Source organism: Barbatula barbatula (genome assembly GCF_947034865.1).
Source record: "Barbatula barbatula genome assembly, chromosome: 24".
Classification (NCBI taxonomy): Eukaryota; Metazoa; Chordata; class Actinopteri; order Cypriniformes; family Nemacheilidae; genus Barbatula; species Barbatula barbatula.
The window spans coordinates 14,321,608-14,333,375 of NC_136787.1; the positions used below are offsets into that span (position 1 = coordinate 14,321,608).

At 36.0% G+C, this 11,768-nt stretch overlaps 1 protein-coding gene across 1 annotated transcript; it reads right to left on the bottom strand.

Moving 5' to 3' along the window:
- Nucleotides 1-772: 772 nt before the first annotated feature.
- On the bottom strand, nt 773-9,436 carry mogat2 (monoacylglycerol O-acyltransferase 2). The gene is made up of 6 exons (XM_079448608.1): nt 9,237-9,436; nt 8,895-9,073; nt 5,152-5,356; nt 4,640-4,814; nt 3,939-4,138; nt 773-2,759 (listed from the first exon to the last, which is right to left on the bottom strand). Exons 1-6 carry the CDS (start codon nt 9,328-9,330, stop codon nt 2,605-2,607), a joined length of 1,008 nt encoding a protein of 335 aa, XP_079304734.1. The 5' UTR covers nt 9,331-9,436; the 3' UTR covers nt 773-2,604.
- Between the last annotated feature and the right edge of the window lie 2,332 nt (nt 9,437-11,768).

The window sequence follows — 11,768 nt, forward strand, 5'->3', positions numbered from 1 at the left end:
TGACCTTTTAAAGGTTTATAAAGGTAACCTGGACGGGGTTGGACGTCCAGCCAATCAGGTGGAAGACATTTTAGCACCTCCTCAAAACTTCATTCAACAACACTGATTGTCAACACTGATTTGATTTCACTCTGTATGAAATAAAAGCTGTCATTTATTTCAACTTTATGAAGTTTTGAAGTATTAAATCCACCTAATAGGATGCTTGGTCAAGACCATAATAGGCTTTGTTTTAATAATAATAATAACCGCGCAGATAAAACCCCACTTTAAATAATTCCACCTTATTGACATGAACTAAATTGTTAGAAATGATTGTCAGAGATTCCTGCCAGATACATTATAGATGTTTCACAATATTCCTGTAATTGTTTTCCATAACCCCAAAGATAAAAAGTTGCTACAGCCATCGACCTTCACTGACCAGTTCCTCTTACCAGGCTTGGACACTAGTCAAAGAGACGATTCAGCTCTTATCACCGCCTGTTCGGAAGCTACTGAAGGGGATTGCAGTCAGTCCTCTTCAGTCAATTTACCTGTTTGCTATATGTCTAATATCTTTCTCCAAGTTTCTTGAGTTTTTATCTGTTGCTACTGTTCATAAACTGCGTGAAGCATCATGTAAAGCATCCAGTTTTTTTCAACATTAATGGCGTGTCAATTTAGTGGTGGTATGTATTTTGTAGTCAATATTAACATTTTTGTTAATCTTCATACAGTTCGCTTCTTTTTCATGCAATATAAATGCAAAATGACATCAATATTTTTTTTTAATTTACTTTATTCTTGAAATCAGTGTCACAGCAGGTGAAATTCTGACCGTTTTTAAAAGGGGTACAGACTGAGTGCCTCAGTAAACCTTGATGAGGAAATAAATCCAGTCTAGACAAGCCATTGCATAAACTTTAACGCTGTAAATTGTACAGTCTCAGTATCAAAAGTCCATTGGTCTTTTTTTATCTTTGAAATTTGTAGATTTGAGACACATGAATTTGTTTGAAATTATTGTTGCACATTTACAGAGTTACAGATTGAATAAGTGCAGTACAATGTGATACAATGTAGATATTTGTCACATGCATATACAAATCTGAAAATTCAAAAGGATTAATACGTTTTTTTGTGGTTTTCTGTGGTGTTATGTTGGTTGTTGATTTTTTCATGTTGATCTTTTCAAGTGGGACTAAAAAACGCGTATTATAATTTTCAATAAAATACTTGTTATTCACTTTTTCTGTTTTCAACCCAATGCAGATAAGGTGTAGTTGATAAAGACTGTACCAAGTATCTGGCCTTCTTGTACTTTGCTCTTTTGTTAAGAAAAATGATAATAGATCAAAACAGTCTCAGGTATACCATAAGTGATATTGATACATTATCTTTCTTTATGTCAATCATTAGAAATTTTATTAAAATAAAATTCACAAGATAAAAGCAATTTCGCAAAAAATAATTTTCATATTCATTTTTCTCTGAATAACACAAAATAATTTTGATCTAATGAATAGCAACTTAGAGCTTGAATTTGTTTATATTGATATAATGCCTGCTTATGCTTATGCGTAAAGCATGTTAAAACAAATGTGATGTTGCACAATTGTTTTTCTTGAAGACCAAAATAAGGATAATAACAGGTTCAAAGTACACTAGAGCAAATTCCCCAGTGTCATGCATGTTTTAGATGTACACATCCACACCCTTGCATACATTCGTTCACACATCAAGGTGCATTGCAGGTACAATCTCCATTGTGTCTTAATGAAGTGCATTATTTTCCAGATTGCTGATTTAGGTGACAATCATTCTGGTGTACCTTCTGGCATTGAAAAAGCCCCTCAGAGCATAAGGCATGTGAATCAACACGGGTTCGATCGGATATCCGGCTGCTGATCCATGAGCTAGAAAATTCTAGGTTGTCGAAACACCCCTTACTTCCCCCATAAAACCCACCATTCCCAATGCAGACCCTGTTTTATGTTGTTCTAACTAACTACAGGATCAAATCAAAGCTGCACCTCTGACCCAATATTCCCATACATGTCATATTTGTACTATATTTGAACCATTGGCATCAACTCATAGCTCTCTTATGTCTTTGAAATGGTCAGATCTAGATTTTACTGTCGTAGACATTTTGGCAGCCTGTGGCTATTGTCTGTGTAACCACGATGGAAATTAAGAAATTTGTCCTCTATTCCGTGACGCGTTGTGAAATGAGGCTGAACATTGCAAAGTGCAAACTCTGGGTTTAAATCAATCTTTCTTTCTGGAACGAAGTTACTCAAATTCACACCATCATATGAATGAGTTTTGTCTTACTATTTTGTAATAAGTAGAAAAGAGCTGGATATTTATTCAGAAATTCCCAGTAGAAACAAGGGCATGTGTGGATATAATGCAAATAAATGAACTGTTATGTCCTTTTCAAAATGATTCAAATAAATCAAAATAATGATTCGACTCTGTAGCTAAAACAGTTGACAACTTTGTTCATACTCTCATAGATTCTCATACTTACTACATCTCATGTTTAACCATATTGTTCATAGAGATTACACAAACACGCACACGCACAAACACACACACTGCAGTGATGCGGTCAGGTCATTGAAACACCAGGTGAGAGTCTTCAAGTACTCCATAGTTTTGTTTGTGTTCCTCAAACAGTTGTGCTAGTTCATCCATGTAAAGCTGGTGAAGATTGTCCAGATCTTCTGCGGTGGGTTTTTCTTTTTTCTCTACCTTGATGGGCCGACCCACTTGAAAGCAAAAAAGGACGAAAAACTTCAGATTATAACTGCCTATATGGTACAGTCGTTCAGTCTATTCAAATATTAAAATCAAGTTTGAAAATAAAGCAATCTTTAAAAGCAAGTTTATGTATGTGGGCTTGTGATACTGAAATGAATAAACTAAACTTATTCTGCATGGATGTGGTGGGAAAACACAGGCGCAAAAGTAAATAAAGGACCCCAGTGTTTTCTGAAGTTCACCATGAAATAGTCTGAAGAAAGGCAATATTTCTTCTTTATTACATCAGGATTTGACACATTAAAAGTGTCCTAGTCAGTTTGGTCACGTTGGGGGCACTCTTTCTTAAAAGCGTTTTATTGGAACGAAAAATTATTATGTATGGAAAATCATCTATATTTTCCATTGATTATTAACAATTTTGTTCTATAAAATGACTAATATATATCGACGCTGTCCTTCAGAAACATTGCATGTCCAAATTCACAGTTTTTCAGGAAATGGTAAAAACACTGTATTTTTTAAACCAATAAACGCAGTGTCAAAGTTGACAAGCCCTTTTTAATACTTTTAAGTGGTTTGATTTTTGCAAAACCCATTGGCAAAAAGGGTGACTGATAATAATGAATTATGACAACAAAATCACGAATAAAGAAGGGTTCAGTGATCATTTAAAAGTGTACAGTATGCCATCAAAATGTGTATTTTGTCAACCTTTAGAGGCATACTTGCATTTACTGTACATGAGTTCATAGTTACAGTACATGGACTAAAAGTAAAGATGGTATGCTTTCTAAAAATCTGAGGTCAATAACAGGTTGCTATCTGTGTATTTGCCATCTGTGTATTTGTTTAGCTCCACCAAGCAACTCAGATATCTAGACATTGGCAGTCCCTCTGAGGTCCAGCAATCGATCCACCTCACGTTTGCTGATATGAGCATCTGATATCATCCAATTTTGTATGGAAATATCACGCTGAATTGTGGGATTTTGCTTTAGACCTGTAACATTTTTATGTTTTGATACAAAATATTGTTTAAAAACAGTGGTTAAAGAGGTGAAAGAGAAAACAAGATATTCCGCTATGGTACAAAATACCTTGTTAACACGTATACTGTAGTGCAGCTTCGATTTGCACGAAATCGTGGATTCATTCTTCTAATATCTGAACAAAACTCAACCTACCGACAGTGTTGATGGGCTTTCTGTAGGGCATCAGGCCAAAGCTGTATTGAAAAACTCCTCGTGCATGGAAGAGAGGCAGTGAAACACCCATGATGCTTTGCAGACGCTCTTGAATATATCGCAACCAGGTTCCGCGAGGGTTCTTCACCTGATCAAAGACTTCAATCTCTCCAAAAGAATATATAGGAACCAAATGGGCACTGAAATGACAAAGATATAATCAAAATCGAACACTTATAAGGGGTGAGAAGGGAGTATCATTCTTATTTATATATTTTCGGTTGTCCATTAAATTGTTGTAAAAAAGCTCTATATTACATTTCTAATCAAGCATTATGACCATAATGTAACATATGCAATTGCTAACAGATCTTGTTCCTTAAATTTCTAATAAATCACTTAGATTTTCTAAAAATCTCTACACTGTCAGATTAGAACTGTTAATTTAATTTGAACTACTGTACGTGACATTGTACAGTTTACATTTCTTCTCAATTTCTCAATCTCTTTTGAACTTAGGTCACAGAGTATTTCATCAAATCATTGCTATTACACGCAACAACTGCACATTGCACAAGTCTGTATTTCCAAAAATTATCCATTGTGGCAAATCAGAAAAATAAGGCACAGAGTAACTGGCACGAATACAGTATTGGTCTTTGATAACCTTTTACACTGTGAAGCAGTCAGATGCTGCTTACCCATGCTCCATTGCAAATTTAATGAAGCCCTTTTTATTGGCGAGGTGAACGGTATAGTCGCCGGGACGGGCATCCAAAGCCTCAGGGGCACCACCAACTGCAATGACTACAGCGTTCCCACCCTCCTTATGTTTGAGCAGATAGCTGGCACTCTCCTTATTAGATGGAACAAGACCTGGCATAGACACAAGTTTTACAACATTGGAACAGTTGCACATTGCCCGTAAGAAGAGCAAGTCATATTTAGGTATGGTGTTGACGAGGGACTCAAAAATTATAAGTCAAATTTTGTTACCCTACACTTTTTCGGAAAATAAGTAAAAGGTTTTGGCTGTTTTGCATTTAAAAACAATCGCATTAAACACAAATGTAAAGTGTATTTCACTGTAGTACTATAGCTGTAAATGTTACTGGTTAATCAATATGTCCAGGGGGTTTATGATAAAGTGTGTGTCTTACCACAAAAATAAAATATTAATATGTACACTATTCAATCAATAAAAGTTTCTGACCTGCACTCATAACGTAGTCCCTGAAGAAGGGGGATCTGAACCAAAGAGGCAGCATCAGAAGGTTGCTCTTCATCCCAGGGAAGAGTTTGCTGAATCCTGTGGCCTCCGTGCAGAAGTTTGTAAAAGCACCTGCCACAAGAATGCCATGAGGATGGAAACCCAGAACATAGTTCTGTCTGGGGTCCAGATCAGCTGTCTTCACCAACTAAAGGCACAGAAAGAGAAGACAACAGCAGGTTAAAAATAGGTCTTCATTTGCTCGCCCTCACTTCACTACAAAATTATTATTTTTTCATCTACATTATAAAATGTAGTTAAGTAGATCGATATTAAATCAAATTACATTTATTATTACATTGAATGATCCAGCTTCCAGTGAATATTAACTATCATGATAAGGAAGTACCATTTTGTAGTTCTACAATTATGATAACATTTAAGGTCAATCCTCTTCTGAATAATATATTACTGTTGTATTCCTTAAAAAATAATAAGAACTTTGCCGTATTTGGGGTTTAACAAAAATACAGAGCATCTTTTCTGGGTTTTTGACCTGTTTCTCCAGTTTTCATTTTCTGCAAATAAATGCAAATAGAAACAATATTTTTAATTTAAATGTGGGAGAAATATTGTTCATATTACCTGAACACATACCTCTAAATTGTAAATTAAGGAAATAAATGTGAAATTGTAATTTTTTCCACGGCTTTCTGTATTATACACACAAAGTATTTTTGTGATAAATTTGAGTTGATTCTATAAATTCCTAATATTCAGGGCAGACGTCATTGATTGTTGAAGGTTAATGTGATCATGTTAAATGCAATGCAGTTATGTTTGATCAATGATGCCCTTTCACACCATTAGGAGCAGATAACACCCAAGTGTTGATGTTAGTCACTAGACGTGGAATCTCAATCAATAACACAGAAATGACAAATCAGCGTAAGCTTCCAGTTTGAAGTACAGTAGTGGTTCGGGTTATCATTAACTTCTAGCAAGCAGAATCACAATTGTGTCCAACATGTTTTTTTTTAAGATAAACATATAGTTAAAGATGTTTTTTATATAAAAATTATATCTTACGACCAAAGTATTTTCTCACTCATTTACTTGAGCATGTTACATTTACGCATTTGGTAGACACTTTTATCCAAGGCGACTCACATAGCATCACCCTATACATTTGTTTTTAAGTATGTGCAATCCCCAGGGATCGAAACCACAACCTTTGGCATTGTTAGCCCCACGCTCTTACCACTGAGCTACAGGAAAGCTTAGACTCAGGTAATGCACATTTTTTCCGACTTTTTGTATTTTTATTTCTGAATTATTATCTGTAGAAATCTGGATGTTTCAAAACTTTCTCTGTTTGAAAAGCAATAAGACATAGGTAATGCTCATTGGATCCCCCCATCAAATCAGTAAAACGGGGTCATTAACTCTCAACCTAAAAGGCCCTGTTCTAATGTTTCAAACCGAATTTAAACATTTTGACACAAATGTAACCTTCAATCCACAATTAAAAACGAGTCCTGCCCTGTAATGCCCTGCTTGTTGGGATCTCTAAAACCACGTTAAGTAAACTACAGGCTGTACAAAACTCAGCTGCTGGAATCTTGACATGAACCAGGACATGTGAGCCCATTACTCCAGTTCTAGAGTCATTGCACTGGCTCCCTGTCAGGTTTCGGATCGATTTAAAAACTTTGATGCTGACCTTCAAAGCCTTGCATGGTTTGGCTCCTGATTACATGCTAAAACTCTTTACTGTCTACAGTCCTTGTCGTCTGTTACGTTCTTCGGACACTGGTCTTTTAGTGGTTCCTGCTACACGGTTATGCTCTATGGGTAATCGTGCCTTTTCTTCTTATGCACAAAGACTTTGGATTGAATATTTTAGTGCTTTTAAATCCGCTCTTATACTCTTTTTCTCTGTGTTGTATTTTTACTTTTGTCTGTATTTTAATTATCATTTTTAATATATATATATATATATATATATATATAATAAACTTTATTTTAAATATTGTACCTATATATATATATAGGTACAATATTTAAAATAAAGTTTATTATTATTAATATTAAAAGACACTAATCTGAGGATTACACTGTATATTGCACCAGTGACTAGACTAATAAATTACCCCAATACAAAAAAACCCACAAATGATTAGACAAAAACACAAAATAATGGACCAGCACAGAAGTAGTTTCTAGTAGATTGTTAACTTTTGTCTGAACTCATATGAATTTCACATAATATCATTACATCAATTAACTAAGGATACGTGTTAAAACAATGAGGCAAGATCCCTGAGCTCTGCTTTCAAGGGGTTATTTAAGAATGTGAGGGAAATTTGCACCAGTGGTTGGAGAAAGATTTCATCTTAATCAATTATTTACTCTGAATACAAATGCTCTGTTTAACTACAGCAGTGGCTTTTTAATCTCAATGACGCATGAAGTCATATGTTGTCTTCTGTTCAGTTTGAGAATGCTGAGACGAATCGCAATTGTATGGTGCATTGGCAAATTGGGAATTTTCTCAAGGGAAAAACTCCAAATTTCATTTTTATGTAAAAGAACAAGTTCACATGATACATATAAATAAAATTAAACAGTCGGCGTTTGGTGCAAAATAAAAAAACTCACAATCACATTCATTTATTAACAATTAAAGATGTCTAGTTGTTTTGATGGAGGGTAAGACCGTGACCTTGAGCTTTGATTGGAACAGGGGTCTATAGCCCCCACATTGTTTACAGTAACTCATTCACTCTGAGAAGTTAGGACATGCCCCCTGTTGTTCAAAAGGTGAAGGGACATCCATTATTAAAAGATAATATACAGATAAGATACATTATTGTACCAAGGGTTTTGCACCCAGGGTGATAACAGTGTTCTGATGTTGGTGATATATACTGTTTATACACGCTGTCAAGCAAAACAATCCTTTTTGGTAAACACTAAGACATGAAAGAAATAAAGTACTGTATAACAAGGTCAGATAACCAAAGAAATTTCAAAAATAAGTCTCTAAAATCAAGCATTCGTGTTTATACAGATTGTTTGTTTCAGACAATACAGAACCCAATTTTCAATTCAAAGTGGTTTTGATCAATTCTCCAGAGAGCTCATTGAATAGCAGCCCCACAGGACAAAAAAACATATAAATGCTTTCTAATAAACACTGAAAAACATTTGCCTTTTGTTTGAACCATTTTGATGTAATGACTTTAATTTTTCCACTTTTGATCAATTGTTTGGTTATATAGCCACAAAGCTGATAATAACTCTAACTATATGATTGGTGAATGTGATAACATGTGTTAGTCAGAAATTTGTATGAATAAAAACATTAAAATATAATATACACTATCACTCAAGAGGGTCACATCTCTTGAGCGTTCAAATCTTTAGACCTGAAGTCATATGCTTATACTGTATGTCTGAAGTGTGTTTTGTAAACAAAAAAGAAAGAAAGAAAGAAAGAAAGAAATGTTAACATTTATAACAAACTTTTCTGTTGGGTCTTGCAAAAGAAAATAATCCATGCTGAGGTCTGCATTCTTTTACTACACATTTAGATGCTAGATGGCAGTGTTTATGATGAAACTGAACTGAAATCTAACTAAACATAAATGTTGATGCCTGCTAATGCTGAATCTATAAAAAAAGTTATAGAAACCAACACGCCTGTTTTTATACAGTATTACAGTACTTACAAACCCGCTTACCTTTATGGGGAAATAATCTCTCATGTGCTCCCACACGCGCATTTTGCAGAGAAACGGGACCTTTCTACCACCTCTTGAGGGCGTATCCCAATCGATGAACCACCAGGTGGCGTACAACACACTGATAAGCCAAAACCGAGTGAAGAGCAAGAACAAGAACAAAACTATGCAGAGGGGTGCTGAGAAATGACACAAAGACAACAAAGAACGGGATAAGACAGAAGTGTGAAACATGAAAAAATATTGAAAACTCATCCAAAGACCATTCAGAAGTAGTTCGAGATAACATGGCAGAGGATCAAGATATTGAAAAGATAGGCTACTGAAAGCACATGCACTTACCGAGGGCCAGGAAAGAGAAGACCCAGACTAGCACCGCAGCAGTCTGAAGCCTCCTATCCAGAGGCACATCAGAAGGAGCAAAATCAATCTTCATGGCTGAACCAGAACCTATGAATACGCCAAAAGACGGCGACTAGCCGAGAGATCCACACTGGACAGGGATCTTCACTCTGGGGTCAAAGTCTGCATTTAATTTATGCGATAGGTTTATTGCCACTGAGGAGACCGTTGACCCCAGAGGTAATGAGTTGTGCAAAATTAGGCCTCGCAAGAAGTACATAAAAAGTATTCATTCATGTATTCTACTGTGCCTGAGCCTTATACATAAAGCTAGCCCCTTTTTAGGGGTGCTTCAGCACCCCTAAAAAGGAGCTCAGCACCCCTAAAACTTGGAGTAAGAAATGTTGTTATTCTAAAAAGAATCGTCTTTTAGAAGGTTAAATAATTTCCAAAACATACTCCGTAGTTTTTGGATAAAAATGTATGTGTTAAGGATGAAAATGAAACATCCCCGCTTAGCAAATGGTGTCATCCTCTTCTCTTCCTCCTCTGTACCTGCACCGCTCAGCGCGAGACACACGCGGAGTGAGAACACGTTATGTAGTGTTGTGAATCAACTAAGTTGCTCCAAAGCTGTCTCACACTTCTTTCCTTTTACATAGAGTTGTTCCGATTGCGAAATCATATCGGTGAGTACTGGAGTCAGTATCCTGAATCACTATGGTACACCTATATGACGTCACGTGCGTCTTGTCTGGTCAGTCGTCATGGAAACATGAAGCCCTGGCGTCTGGACCAGAGTGTCAGAGGAAGTGATTCTTTCTGAAGCGCAAGAGTGAGGCTGGTTCGGTTCAGATTCGTGTTCCCTTCACTGAAAGTCTTTTTGTGCCTTGCGTCGGCTCCATACATGGCTCAGGAGGACCACAGGCCAAAGCAGACTCCAGCACCTAGCTGTGATGTCTATTGAGAAGGAGTTGCTTGAAATAATTGAACCCCAAAGGGTCATTGACAGGTTTGCCAGCCTCAAAGTGCGGCGACATAGATTAACTCTCCCAAAGTAGAGCAAAAATGGGGATTCAGGGGAAGTACTTTAAACATTTCCCTCTATTTCTTTTTTTATATCTTTACTTTCGTAGTATTTTCAAGACCTCTGTAAATTATCTGGATATTTTGGACTTTACCTTCTTTTCTTAATTTTTTTATTTATTGATGACTTATATTGGTTTATGAAAGTTCAGACTGGCGTGCGACCGGATATGTTAGAGATGGTCATTTGTAAATAATTTACAGAAGGTGAATTACATTTTGTTGTCCAAGTACCTGTTACTTTGTTCAATGACAATAAAGATCTAATCTAACCAATCTGATGACTGTTGATACAGAAGGAGGAATATGGTGTTAAGGGTCAGGAAAAGCTGTGTGAAGAAGGTTTTATGTTTGTTACAGGGGGCTGTCTGTGTGAACTCTCACAATTAAGTTGGTGTTTGTATGTGTTAGCGACCACTCATTCAGTATTTTAGGTTTAGTTAGTTAAAACAGCTCCGTTCTATCGTTCTTACTTTAAAGGGATTGCCATGCAAGGAGTTCTGTTCTGCAAAAAAAGGTGTTAAAAAAAATCTGGATTTTGGAGTTAGTTGAATCAATTTTAAAATGATTGAGTTATTTTTCAATAGACACACTTTTTTTGGTTTTTGTGTGAAAAGAGGGGGGGGGGGCTTTGCAGTGGGGCTCATTGGGTGCTCAGCACCCCTAAAGCTCTGACCCTAAAATCGCCCCTGTACATAACGTCTGTGGAAATAGTCAGTCCGTATTATTAATTGACTTAAAGATATGTAAATCACAAACACATTTCAAGTTCCAAAAAAAAAAATCCCCCAGTTCACATATGCTACAAAACGTAGGAGGGGACTTGTTTAACTGTTTATTTAGGGAGTGTTTTTTTCAGGTAACGTAAATGAAATTAAAACGAATTTAGAAAGAAATGTACAAACCTAAACTTAGACTTGAATAACAATCATCATTATAAAATGGGTCTGAGTTGTGTATTAATGGATAAATCGAGATGACTTTATCATTTGGAAGCTTTTTTCATGCCTGTAAAGTCTAGGGACAGGTTTGTGGCCATATTTTGAAAATGACCCATCCATCACATAAATATGCCTATAATAGAAATTCTATTGGTTTGAATAAAATGTAAATCAAATCCTAGTGGAATCAAGCAAAGACACAAAGGAATTTTGTAATGGTTATAAATGGTACAAAGCTGGTGGCTTATTTGAAATAGCGACCAATACAATTTATTATTTCGTCAGGGTATCATTTACTCCTAAGAAAACGTCAGAATCAAAATTCTGCAGAAATGACTTTTAATATTTTGCTTTGTGTTGGCTTATTGTAATTTAAATGTTCACAAAAATATGGGAACAATTTTCCGAGCATCCCTCGTTTATTTTTCACAGCAGCAGCCTCATCGAGTGGGCGGAGCCTTAGACGTGATCCCCGCTGTGGACGTTGCGTGATGACGATGGTGGC

What these genes read in the sequence shown, in the direction of transcription:
- mogat2 (XM_079448608.1), bottom strand. Translation starts at nt 9,330, where the DNA reads ATGAAGATTGATTTTGCTCCTTCTGATGTGCCTCTGGATAGGAGGCTT. An exon ending in GGACTACGTTATGAGTGCAG is followed by an intron (nt 4,815 to 5,151) that starts GTCAGAAACTTT and finishes TGTCTATGCCAG; the next exon opens with GTCTTGTTCCATCTAATAAG. An exon ending in AAAGCCCATCAACACTGTCG is followed by an intron (nt 2,760 to 3,938) that starts GTAGGTTGAGTT and finishes TTTGCTTTCAAG; the next exon opens with TGGGTCGGCCCATCAAGGTA.